Source organism: Oncorhynchus mykiss, chromosome 26 (genome assembly GCF_057628025.1).
Source record: "Oncorhynchus mykiss isolate SJ-2025 chromosome 26, ASM5762802v1, whole genome shotgun sequence".
In the NCBI taxonomy this organism is placed as follows: domain Eukaryota; kingdom Metazoa; phylum Chordata; class Actinopteri; order Salmoniformes; family Salmonidae; genus Oncorhynchus; species Oncorhynchus mykiss.
In genome coordinates, this window is record NC_143047.1 from 43,683,361 (window position 1) to 43,697,649 (window position 14,289).

Genomic DNA, 14,289 nt, shown 5'->3' on the forward strand with positions numbered 1-14,289 from the left:
ACTGATGTTCCCTGAGGTTCCATTACCCAGGTATTCACATATAGAGGAGTATTCAGCAGGGTTCTCATTACCCAGGTATTCACCTATAGAGGAGTATTCATCAGGGTTCTCATTACCCAGGTATTCACCTATAGAGGATCAGTATTCAGCAGGGTTCTCATTACCCAGGTATTCACCTATAGAGGAGTATTCAGCAGGGTTCTCATTACCCAGGTATTCACCTATAGAGGAGTATTCAGCAGGGTTCTCATTACCCAGGTATTCTCCTATAGAGGAGTATTCAGCAGGGTTCTCATTACCCAGGTATTCACCTATAGAGGAGTATTCAGCAGGGTTCTCATTACCCAGGTATTCACCTATAGAGGAGTATTCAGCAGGGTTGTCATTACCCAGGAATTCACCTATAGAGGTCTAGTATTCAGCAGGGTTCTCATTACCCAGGTATTCACCTATAGAGGAGTATTCAGCAGGGTTCTCATTACCCAGGTATTCACCTATAGAGGTCTAGTATTCAGCAGGGTTCTCATTACCCAGGTATTCACCTATAGATGTCTAGTATTCAGCAGGGTTCTCATTACCCAGGTATTCTCCTATAGAGGAGTATTCAGCAGGGTTCTCATTACCCAGGTATTCACCTATAGAGGTCTAGAATTCAGCAGGGTTCTCATTACCCAGGTATTCACCTATAGAGGATCAGTATTCAGCAGGGTTCTCATTACCCAGGTATTCACCTATAGAGGTCTAGTATTCAGCAGGGTTCTCATTACCCAGGTATTCTCCTATAGAGGTTCAGTATTCAGCAGGGTTCTCATTACCCAGGTATTCACCTATAGAGGTCTAGTATTCAGCAGGGTTCTCATTACCCAGGTATTCACCTATAGAGGTCTAGTATTCAGCAGGGTTCTCATTACCCAGGTATTCACCTATAGAGGATCAGTATTCAGCAGGGCTCTCATTACCCAGGTATTCATCTATAGAGGTCTAGTATTCAGCAGGGTTCTCATTACCCAGGTATTCACCTATAGAGGATCAGTATTCAGCAGGGTTCTCATTACCCAGGTATTCACCTATAGAGATTCAGTATTCAGCAGGGTTCTCATTACCCAGGTATTCACCTATAGAGGATCAGTATTCAGCAGGGTTCTCATTACCCAGGTATTCACCTATAGAGGAGTATTCAGCAGGGTTGTCATTACCCAGGTATTCACCTACAGAGGAGTATTCAGCAGGGTTGTCATTACCCAGGTATTCATCTATAGAGGCTCAGTATTCAGCAGGGTTCTCATTACCCAGGTATTCACCTATAGAGATTTAGTTTTCCGTATACCATGGATTTGTGTGTACTATAGTGTACCTGTGTACAGAGGACGTAGACACCACAGTTGAGGCTGTGTGTACTATAGTGTTTACCTGTGTACAGAGGACGTAGTCACCACAGTTGAGGCTGTGTGTACTATAGTGTTTACCTGTGTACAGAGGACGTAGTCACCACAGTTGAGGCTGTGTGTACTATAGTGTTTACCTGTGTACAGAGGACGTAGTCACCACAGTTGAGGCTGTGTGTACTATAGTGTTTACCTGTGTACAGAGGACGTAGTCACCACAGTTGAGGCTGTGTGTACTATAGTGTTTACCTGTGTACAGAGGACGTAGTCACCACAGTTGAGGCTGTGTGTACTATAGTGTTTACCTGTGTACAGAGGACGTAGTCACCACAGTTGAGGCTGTGTGTACTATAGTGTTTACCTGTGTACAGAGGACGTAGACACCACAGTTGAGGCTGTGTGTACTATAGTGTTTACCTGTGTACAGAGGACGTAGTCACCACAGTTGAGGCTGTGTGTACTATAGTGTTTACCTGTGTACAGAGGACGTAGACACCACAGTTGAGGCTGCTGTACTCTGCCACAGCGGTCTGGTCTTCAGTAATCATCACTACTGGCTTCAGACCTGCCAGGTGGTCATGGTACCACACCGCAGCATGATACACACACCTACAGGGAGGGAGACGAGGACACACCAGTATTAACACACACATAAAGATACACACACCTACAGGGAGGGAGACGAGGACACACCTGTATTACCATACAGATACACACACCTACAGGGAGGGAGACGAGGACACATCTGTATTACCACACACATACAGATACACACACCTACAGGGAGGGAGACGAGGACACACCTGCATTACCATACAGATACACACACCTACAGGGAGGGAGACGAGGACACACCTGTATTACCACACACCTACAGGGAGGGAGACGAGGACACACCTGCATTACCACACACATACAGATACACACACCTACAGGGAGGGAGACGAGGACACACCTGCATTACCACACACATACAGATACACACACCTACAGGGAGGGAGACGAGGACACACCTGCATTACCACACACCTACAGGGAGGGAGACGAGGACACACCTGCATTACCACACACATACAGATACACACACCTACAGGGAGGGAGACGAGGACACACCTGCATTACCATACAGATACACACACCTACAGGGAGGGAGACGAGGACACACCTGTATTAACATACAGATACACACACCTACAGGGAGGGAGACGAGGACACACCTGTATTACCATACAGATACACACACCTACAGGGAGGGAGACGAGGACACACCTGCATTACCATACAGATATACACACCTACAGGGAGGGAGACGAGGACACACCTGCATTACCATACAGATACACACACCTACAGGGAGGGAGACGAGGACACACCTGCATTACCACACACATACAGATACACACACCTACAGGGAGGGAGACGAGGACACACCTGCATTACCATACAGATACACACACCTACAGGGAGGGAGACGAGGACACACCTGCATTACCACACACCTACACACACCTACAGGGAGGGAGACGAGGACACACCTGCATTACCACACACCTACAGGGAGGGAGACGAGGACACACCTGTATTACCATACAGATACACACACCTACAGGGAGGGAGACGAGGACACACCTGCATTACCACACAGATACACACACCTACAGGGAGGGAGACGAGGACACACCTGTATTACCATACACATACACACACCTACAGGGAGGGAGACGAGGACACACCTGCATTACCACACACCTACAGGGAGGGAGACGAGGACACACCTGCATTACCACACACATACACACACCTACAGGGAGGGAGACGAGGACACACCTGCATTACCACACACCTACAGGGAGGGAGACGAGGACACACCTGCATTACCACACACATACAGATACACACACCTACAGGGAGGGAGACGAGGACACACCTGAATTACCATACAGATACACACACCTACAGGGAGGGAGACGAGGACACACCTGCATTACCACACACATACAGATACACACACCTACAGGGAGGGAGACGAGGACACACCTGCATTACCATACAGATACACACACCTACAGGGAGGGAGACGAGGACACACCTGCATTACCACACACATACAGATACACACACCTACAGGGAGGGAGACGAGGACACACCTGTATTACCACACACCTACAGGGAGGGAGACGAGGACACAACTGTATTACCACACACATACAGATACACACACCTACAGGGAGGGAGACGAGGACACACCTGTATTACCACACACCTACAGGGAGGGAGACGAGGACACAACTGTATTACCACACACATACAGGGAGGGAGACGAGGACACACCTGTATTACCACACACCTACAGGGAGGGAGACGAGGACACACCTGTATTACCACACACCTACAGGGAGGGAGACGAGGACACAACTGTATTACCATACAGATACACACACCTACAGGGAGGGAGACGAGGACACAACTGTATTACCATACAGATACACACACCTACAGGGAGGGAGACGAGGACACAACTGTATACCACACACATACAGATACCTAAACACACACACACACAATTCCAATGTAAGTTCCAATCTACAAATGGCAACAAACTTGACTTGCATTAACTGGCTTAATATTGGGTTTTAAAGTCGGAGGAGGGTGAAGAGGAGGATGAAGGCAGAGGAGGATGAAGGCAGAGGAGGATGAAGGCAGAAGAAGGCGGAGGAAGAAGAAGGCAGAGGAGGATGAAGAGGAGGATGAAGGAGGAGGATGAAGGCAGAGGAGGATGAAGGCAGAGGAGGATGAAGGCAGAGAAGTAGGAGAAGGCGGAGGAGGATGAAGAGGATGATGAAGGAGGATGAAGGCAGAGGAGGATGAAGGCAGAGGAGGATGAAGGCAGAAGAAGGCAGAGGAAGAAGAAGGCAGAGGAGGATGAAGGTGGAATAGGATAAAGAGGATGAAGGCAAGGAGGATGAAGAAGGAGGAGGATTTTATTTGATTTATTTTACCAGGCAAGTCAGTTAAGAACAAATTCTTATTGACAATGACGGCCTAGGAACAGTGGGTTAACTGGCCTAGGAACAGTGGGGTTAACTGGTCTAGGAACAGTTGGTTAACTGCCTTGTTCAGGGTCAGAACGACAGATTTTTACCTCGTCAGCTCAGGGATTCGATCTAGCAACCTTTCAGTTACTGGCCACTAGGCTACCTGCCACCCCAGAATGAAGACGGAGGATGAAGGCGGAGGATGAAGACGGAGGAGGTGGTGTAGGATGAAGACGGAGGAGGTGGTGTAGGATGAAGACGGAGGAGGTGGTGTAGGATGAAGACGGAGGAGGTGGTGTAGGAAGGCCACTCACCTGGTCTGCCATTTGTCCTGCGGCTCTCCCTTTTCTCTGGGGCAGTAGGAATACTCCTGGAACTCGTTGGCAAACAGGATACAGTGATGACGGGGGTCCTTCAGCAAGCTGCGTAGCCGGTTGTACTGCCTGATAGAAACAATTCATTTTCTACTCAAAGTGCATCGTTGTGCTGATATAAAGTGGGATAAAACAAATACCTTAAAATAGTAGACAAGAAATAAACAACGTAAAAGTTAAAAAGATAACAAGAAATAGCAGAGAGGGCAACTCATGAAGTATGGTCTCATGAAGTACCATGAAGTACCATGAAGTATGGTCTCATGAAGTACCATGAAGTACCATGAAGTATGGTCTCATGTAGTACCATGAAGTATGGTCTCATGAAGTACCATGAAGTACCATGAAGTATGGTCTCATGTAGTACCATGAAGTACCATGAAGTATGGTCTCATGAAGTACCATGAAGTATGGTCTCATGTAGTACCATGAAGTATGGTCTCATGAAGTACCATGAAGTATGGTCTCATGAAGTACAATGAAGTATGGTCTCATGAAGTACCATGAAGTACCATGAAGTATGGTCTCATGAAGTACCATGAAGTATGGTCTCATGAAGTACCATGAAGTATGGTCTCATGAAGTACCATGAAGTATGGTCTCATGAAGTACCATGAAGTATGGTCTCATGAAGTACCATGAAGTACCATGAAGTATGGTCTCATGGAGTACCATGAAGTATGGTCTCATGAAGTACCATGAAGTACCATGAAGTATGGTCTCATGTAGTACCATGAAGTATGGTCTCATGTAGTACCATGAAGTATGGTCTCATGAAGTACCATGAAGTACCATGAAGTATGGTCTCATGAAGTACCATGAAGTACCATGAAGTATGGTCTCATGAAGTACCATGAAGTACCATGAAGTATGGTCTCATGAAGTACCATGAAGTACCATGAAGTATGGTCTTATGAAGTACCATGAAGTATGGTCTCATGTAGTACCATGAAGTACCATGAAGTATGGTCTCATGTAGTACCATGAAGTATGGTCTCATGTAGTACCATGAAGTATGGTCTCATGTAGTACCATGAAGTATGGTCTCATGTAGTACCATGAAGTATGGTCTCATGAAGTACCATGAAGTATGGTCTCATGTAGTACCATGAAGTACCATGAAGTATGGTCTCATGTAGTACCATGAAGTATGGTCTCATGAAGTACCATGAAGTATGGTCTCATGTAGTACCATGAAGTATGGTCTCATGAAGTACCATGAAGTATGGTCTCATGTAGTACCATGAAGTACCATGAAGTATGGTCTCATGTAGTACCATGAAGTATGGTCTTATGAAGTACCATGAAGTATGGTCTCATGTAGTACCATGAAGTATGGTCTCATGTAGTACCATGAAGTATGGTCTCATGTAGTACCATGAAGTATGGTCTCATGAAGTACCATGAAGTATGGTCTCATGAAGTACCATGAAGTATGGTCTCATGAAGTACCATGAAGTACCATGAAGTATGGTCTCATGAAGTACCATGAAGTATGGTCTCATGAAGTACCATGAAGTACCATGAAGTATGGTCTCATGAAGTACCATGAAGTATGGTCTCATGAAGTACCATGAAGTACCATGAAGTATGGTCTCATGTAGTACCATGAAGTATGGTCTCATGAAGTACCATGAAGTACCATGAAGTATGGTCTCATGTAGTACCATGAAGTATGGTCTCATGAAGTACCATGAAGTATGGTCTTATGAAGTACCATGAAGTATGGTCCTAGATCTGACACCAGCTACAGCAGTAGCTTTAAAGTACTTAAGTAAAAATACTTTAAAGTACTTACGTAAAAAATACTTTAAAGTACTACTTAAGTCGTTTTTTGGGGTTATCTGTACTTTACTATTGTCACGTTCGTTGAATGGAGGATGTGATGTGAATACATTCTTCTTTTTAATGAAACGAAGAACACTTAAACAAACTTTACAAAACAACAAAACGAACGTGAAGCTATATATATAAACAAGTGCAGACACAGGCACTAACACATAGACAATAACCCACGAAATAACCCAAGGAACATGGCTGCCTAAATATGGTTCCCAATCAGAGACAATGATAAACAGCTGCCTCTAATTGAGAACCAATCTAGGCAACCATAGACATACATAACACCTAGACTACTAAACACCCAGAGACATACAAAACCCCTAGACGGGGTCAAAAACACATACATCACCCATGTCACACCCTGACCTAACCAAGATAATAAAGAAAACAAAGATAACTAAGGTCAGGGCGTGACAACAATTTATATTTTTGACAACTTTAACGTTCCTAAACAATCCTAATGAAAATAATGTATTTTTTACTCCATACATTTTCCCTGACACCTAAAAGTACTCGTTCAATTTTTAAATGTTTAGCAGGACAGGAAAGTTGTCTAATTCACACACTTGTCAAGAGAACATCCCTGGTCGTCCCTACTGCCTCTGATCTGGTGGACTCACTAAACACATGCTTGGTTTGTAACTGATGTCTGGGTGTTGGAGCGTGCCCCTGGCTATTTGTAAATTAAAAACACAAGAAAATGATGCCGTCTGGTTTGCTTTATATAAGGAATTTAAATTATTTATACTTTTACTTTGACTTTTGATACTTCAGCATATTTTAGCAATTATATTTATTTGTAATACTTAAGTATATTTAAAACCAAATACTTTCAGACTTTTAAGTAGTAAGTAGTTAAGTAGTATTTTACTAGGTGACTTTCACTTTTACTTGAGTCATTTTCTATTAAGGTATCTTTACTTTTACTGAAGTATGACATTTGGGTACTTTTTCCACCACTGCTAATAACCTTGTAGCCTAATAACCTTGTAGCCTAATAACCTTGTAGCCTAATAACCTTGTAGCCTAATAACCTTGTAGCCTAATAACCTTGTAGCCTACAGTATGTAGCCTAATAACCTTGTAGCCTAATAACCTTGTAGCGTACAGTATGTAGCCTAATAACCCCGTAGCCTACAGTATGTAGCCTAATAACCTTGTAGCCTACAGTATGTAGCCTAATAACCTTGTAGCCTAATAACCTTGTAGCCTACAGTATGTAGCCTAATAACCTCGTAGCCTACAGTATGTAGCCTAATAACCTCGTAGCCTACAGTATGTAGCCTAATAACCTTGTAGCCTACAGTATGTAGCCTAATAACCTTGTAGCCTAATAGCCTTGTAGCCTACAGTATGTAGCCTAATAACCTCGTAGCCTACAGTATGTAGCCTAATAACCTCGTAGCCTACAGTATGCAGCCTAATAACCTTGTAGCCTAATAACCTTGTAGCCTAATAACTTGTAGCATACAGTATGTAGCCTAATAACCTTGTAGCATACAGTATGTAGCCTAATAACCTTGTAGCCTAATAACCTTGTAGCCTACAGTATGTAGCCTAATAACCTTGTAGCCTAATAACCTCGTAGCCTACAGTATGCAGCCTAATAACCTTGTAGCCTAATAACTTGTAGCATACAGTATGTAGCCTAATAACCTAGTAATCTACAGTATGTAGCCTAATAACCTAGTAACCTACAGTATGTAGCCTAATAATCTAGTAACCTACAGTATGTAGCCTAATAACCTAGTAACCTACAGTATGTAGCCTAATAACCTAGTAACCTACAGTATGTAGCCTAATAACCTAGTAATCTACAGTATGTAGCCTAATAACCTTGTAACCTACAGTATGTAGCCTAATAATCTAGTAACCTACAGTATGTAGCCTAATAACCTAGTAATCTACAGTATGTAGCCTAATAACCTAGTAACCTACAGTATGTAGCCTAATAACCTAGTAACCTACAGTATGTAGCCTAATAACCTAGTAACCTACAGTATGTAGCCTAATAACCTTGTAGAATACAGTATGTGATAACCTACAGTATGTGATAACCTACAGTATGTGATAACCTACAGTATGTGATAACCTAACTCAATACAAAGCTTTCCTACCCACAGGATAGCGTGTCAGTGGGTATAACAGAGTCTCCCTGACTCAGCGGTTCGTCCTGGGGTCCCCTGTGTGTTGTAGTGAATAGAGCTCTGCAATTTAACCAACTACACAGCATGACATCAGCACAACACACACACACACACACACACGGTCGCACACACACACACACACACACGCACAAAACCGAAGAAAAGTGAAGCCTTCGTCACGTTAACGATGCAACAGATTTATAAAACGGGAGCTAACGTAAACAAAAGGAGACCAGGACGAGGCTGCTGAAAGTCTACCGGGACTGTTATTTACACTAAGTCATCAACTTTGAAACAGGAACAAACGCCAATGTGTGTGTATTGTATAAGAAGCCGTATACTGTATACTGTTAGAAGGGGCTACATTATTCATCCACAGGCCACATCCTGTTTAAGCTTGATCAGCATAGCCGTGCTGTAATGAGGTTGTTTTTTTTTACCCACTCCCGATAGGTGGACTTCTATTGAAGGTAATATGGAGGAAGTTGCCCTCTACGTGTCACTCGATCACCTCTGACGAGGACTTGAGCCTACACGACACGTCGCCTCAGAGAGGTCGCGGCATGGCCGTGGCTGTGCGGACACCTAAAGAGCTGTCTCTGAGGCGGTGTTGAGGATGCGCCCTTGGCCATTTAGGTTCCCGCTTGTCTTGTGTCCTCCACTATGATAGATATGTCATAAGGTGTAGGTTTAACACACCTGTGTCCTCCACTATGATAGATATGTCATAATGTGTAGGTTTAACACACCTGTGTCCTCCACTATGATAGATATGTCATAAGGTGTAGGTTTAATACACCTGTGTCCTGCATCACTCACGTCAGCAACTGGCATCACTCACATCAGTAACTGGCATCACTCACATCAGTAACTGGCATCACTCACATCAGTAACTGGCATCACTCACATCAGTAACGGGCATCACTCACGTCAGCAACTGGCATCACTCACATCAGTAACTGGCATCACTCACGTCAGCAACTGGCATCACTCACGTCAGCAACTGGCATCACTCATGTCAGCAACTGGCATCACTTGGTGTCACTGATCTTTGGGGCTGCAGTGTCTATGGTTTACCTTGGTGTCACTGATCTTTGGGGCTGCAGTCTCTACGGTTTACCTTGGTGTCACTGATCTTTGGGGCTGCAGTGTCTACGGTTTACCTTGGTGTCACTGATCTTTGGGGCTGCAGTCTCTACGGTTTACCTTGGTGTCACTGATCTTTGGGGCTGCAGTGTCTATGGTTTACCTTGGTGTCACTGATCTTTGGGGCTGCAGTCTCTACGGTTTACCTTGGTGTCACTGATCTTTGGGGCTGCAGTGTCTATGGTTTACCTTGGTGTCACTGATCTTTGGGGCTGCAGTCTCTACGGTTTACCTTGGTGTCACTGATCTTTGGGGCTGCAGTCTCTACGGTTTACCTTGGTGTCACTGATCTTTGGGGCTGCAGTGTCTATGGTTTACCTTGGTGTAACTGATCTTTGGGGCTGCAGTGTCTACGGTTTACCTTGGGGTCACTGATCTTTGGGGCTGCAGTGTCTACGGTTTACCTTGGGGTCACTGATCTTTGGGGCTGCAGTCTCTACGGTTTACCTTGGTGTCACTGATCTTTGGGGCTGCAGTCTCTACGGTTTACCTTGGTGTAACTGATCTTTGGGGCTGCAGTGTCTACGGTTTACCTTGGTGTAACTGATCTTTGGGGCTGCAGTGTCTACGGTTTACCTTGGTGTCACTGATCTTTGGGGCTGCAGTCTCTACGGTTTACCTTGGTGTCACTGATCTTTGGGGCTGCAGTCTCTACGGTTTACCTTGGTGTCACTGATCTATGGGGCTGCAGTCTCTATGGTTTACCTTGGTGTCACTGATCTTTGGGGCTGCAGTCTCTACGGTTTACCTTGGTGTCACTGATCTATGGGGCTGCAGTCTCTACGGTTTACCTTGGTGTCACTGATCTTTGGGGCTGCAGTCTCTACGGTTTACCTTGGTGTCACTGATCTTTGGGGCTGCAGTGTCTATGGTTTACCTTGGTGTAACTGATCTTTGGGGCTGCAGTGTCTACGGTTTACCTTGGGGTCACTGATCTTTGGGGCTGCAGTGTCTACGGTTTACCTTGGGGTCACTGATCTTTGGGGCTGCAGTCTCTACGGTTTACCTTGGTGTCACTGATCTTTGGGGCTGCAGTCTCTACGGTTTACCTTGGTGTAACTGATCTTTGGGGCTGCAGTGTCTACGGTTTACCTTGGTGTAACTGATCTTTGGGGCTGCAGTGTCTACGGTTTACCTTGGTGTCACTGATCTTTGGGGCTGCAGTCTCTACGGTTTACCTTGGTGTCACTGATCTTTGGGGCTGCAGTCTCTACGGTTTACCTTGGTGTCACTGATCTATGGGGCTGCAGTCTCTATGGTTTACCTTGGTGTCACTGATCTTTGGGGCTGCAGTCTCTACGGTTTACCTTGGTGTCACTGATCTTTGGGGCTGCAGTGTCTACGGTTTACCTTGGTGTCACTGATCTTTGGGGCTGCAGTCTCTACGGTTTACCTTGGTGTCACTGATCTTTGGGGCTGCAGTCTCTACGGTGTACCTTGGTGTCACTGATCTTTGGGGCTGCAGTCTCTACGGTTTACCTTGGTGTCACTGATCTTTGGGGCTGCAGTCTCTACGGTGTACCTTGGTGTCACTGATCTTTGGGGCTGCAGTCTCTACGGTTTACCTTGGTGTCACTGATCTTTGGGGCTGCAGTCTCTACGGTTTACCTTGGTGTCACTGATCTTTGGGGCTGCAGTCTCTACGGTTTACCTTGGTGTCACTGATCTTTGGGGCTGCAGTCTCTATGGTTTACCTTGGTGTCACTGATCTTTGGGGCTGCAGTCTCTACGGTTTACCTTGGTGTCACTGATCTTTGGGGCTGCAGTCTCTATGGTTTACCTTGGTGTCACTGATCTTTGGGGCTGCAGTCTCTACGGTTTACCTTGGTGTCACTGATCTTTGGGGCTGCAGTCTCTATGGTTTACCTTGGTGTCACTGATCTTTGGGGCTGCAGTCTCTACGGTTTACCTTGGTGTCACTGATCTTTGGGGCTGCAGTCTCTATGGTTTACCTTGGTGTCACTGATCTTTGGGGCTGCAGTCTCTATGGTTTACCTTGGTGTCACTGATCTTTGGGGCTGCAGTCTCTATGGTTTACCTTGCTATTATGTATTGTTCTTTGCTGATAAAAGTATCAAACTATTTGCTGTGGAATCGTATTCCAGTGGGTGTACCCAGCAAGAAGGCAGTAACTGCCGTCTAGGGTCAAAGGTCATGTCAGAGGTCAGGGTCAATATGAATCAAAAGTAACCTCGTAGTAAGACATCTGATCTAACTACAATTCATTTGGCTGGACAATAAAAACAACCTTGAAGTCATTTTTCTCTGTTTCACTCTATGAGCAGTTCCTGTTATTTTGCTTGGTAGGACAGTACTGTTCTGTCCCCATGAGATAGTCATTGGAGAGGTGTACTGTTCTGTACCCATGACATAGTCATTGGAGAGGTGTACTGTTCCGTACCCATGACATAGTCATTGGAGAGGTGTACTGTTCTGTCCCCATGGTCATAGTCATTGGAGAGGTGTACTGTTCTGTACCCATGACATAGTCATTGGAGAGGTGTACTGTTCTGTCCCCATGACATAGTCATTGGAGAGGTGTACTGTTCCGTACCCATGACATAGTCATTGGAGAGGTGTACTGTTCTGTACCCATGGTCATAGTCATTGGAGAGGTGTACTGTTCTGTCCCCATGACATAGTCATTGGAGAGGTGTACTGTTCTGTCCCCATGACATAGTCATTGGAGAGGTGTACTGTTTTGTACCCATGACATAGTCATTGGAGAGATGTACTGTTCCGTACCCATGACATAGTCATTGGAGAGGTGTACTGTTCTGTCCCCATGACATAGTCATTGGAGAGGTGTACTGTTCTGTACCCATGACATAGTCATTGGAGAGGTGTACTGTTCCGTACCCATGACATAGTCATTGGAGAGGTGTACTGTTCTGTACCCATGACATAGTCATTGGAGAGGTGTAGCTACTCTATTCCCTCACACCAATGGTAGATGTCTCATTACTACTGTCTGCCCCAATACCAATGGTAGATGTCTCAGTACTACTGTCTGCCCCAACACCAATGGTAGATGTCTCATTACTACTGTCTGCCCCAACACCAATGGTATGAAGGCCTAGTTACTCAACATGTGTTACAGTAATTATCTAATTGTAGGGTGAAGGCATGTAGCTCCTGTACCTGCGTCCTCTGCTGTGTTGGACAGCCTGGCAGGCAGTCTGAGTGAACACTATCCCCTGGATCTCTCTAAACTCCAGAATCTCCATAAAGTCCCTCGCCACGCCTGCATCAGGCATCACATAGTGAGTCACCTCTCCAGGCAGCACCTTGCCCTCTGCTGGGACAGAACAGGAAGAGAGAGAGAGAGAGAGTTAATCTGTCAACTAATCAATCTAGAAAAGGGATAGTGTATGATGAGGGTGTTTGAGCAGGTGTACTCTGTCTCTGTAGGTATGAACAGGTTCAGACTCTACCATGTATTGATGGAGATCATTTCAAACACAGCAACACTGTTGTCAACAACATCCACGTCTATTCTTAGCTATATGAATTTATGCACAGGTGTCTAAGTCGTCTTATCTACCTTTACTGTGAAGGCCATCATCATTATTTTCTTGCTATTTCTCTCAGGAACTAGCGGTTAAAAGGGTGACACGTGTTGTTACGGTGTAACAACTAACATCACGTGACAGTGTGACACAAAAGAGAAACATCATAGTTTACCTTATGCCTTGTTGTAAATTTAGGTAGTTAGCATGTTACATTTACGTTTGCCTAAAATTTGACGGACATCAGAAGGAAGACTTATAGAGTATTTTATTTTGTAAAACCTGACTTTACCGTTGGCGCATTGTGCCTGACAGAGAGAGCTGTAGCAGGGAACATGTTCTCTCAAATAATGTTCCCGGACCACACGGACCTTCCGTCCTCGGGAACTCTTCAAATGCAACACCTTCTCGGTCTTAATCATTGTCACCCCGCTTCATAGAAAACGCTTTTGGGGACGATTGTTTTTGAAAGATTAGCTGTTGTTGACAAGACAAGCGGGAACCGATTCCGAAGTTGTAAACAAACCATTCAAGTCCAGGAAGCACACTGCGCAAACGCGGCGGGCTCGTCGCGTTGACGTCATCAATTCCACACACACACACACACACACACACACACACACACACAGACAGACAGACAGACAGACACACACACACACACACGCTTTTTCTTACAGATTATAAATGCCAGTGTCTTTAGAAAAGCGGAAAGCAATATGTTAACATATCCCGTTTAAACCTTTGTTGGATGCAGTGCACTGTCATGAGTGATTTGAATGTGCTTGTATATCCCTGCCCTGACACCAGAAATTAAATTCCCTTTGGAAAATAAAGTTATTGAAGTCCATTTA

At 45.0% G+C, this 14,289-nt stretch overlaps 1 protein-coding gene across 6 annotated transcripts in view; it reads right to left on the reverse strand.

The window, feature by feature from the left end:
* dis3l (DIS3 like exosome 3'-5' exoribonuclease) overlaps window positions 1-14,023 on the reverse strand; it is a 53,302-nt gene extending 39,279 nt beyond the window's left edge. For 2 of the 6 annotated variants that reach the window (XR_016492364.1, XM_090223207.1), the window contains exons 1-4: window positions 13,731-14,023; window positions 13,071-13,224; window positions 4,735-4,863; window positions 1,859-1,994 (exon numbers count right to left, since the gene is read on the reverse strand). Coding sequence is in view for 3 of the 6 variants with exons in the window: in XM_090223207.1 (XP_090079333.1) it covers window positions 1,859-1,994; window positions 4,735-4,863; window positions 13,071-13,224; window positions 13,731-13,860 (549 nt within the window). In the remaining 3 variants the exon portion in view is untranslated. Of the gene's footprint in view, window positions 1-1,354; window positions 1,386-1,858; window positions 1,995-4,734; window positions 4,864-13,070; window positions 13,228-13,730 lie in introns of those variants that run through there. The other 4 variants (XR_016492363.1, XM_090223206.1, XM_090223208.1 and 1 more) reach the window with 3 other exon arrangements.
* Window positions 14,024-14,289: the final 266 nt, after the last annotated feature.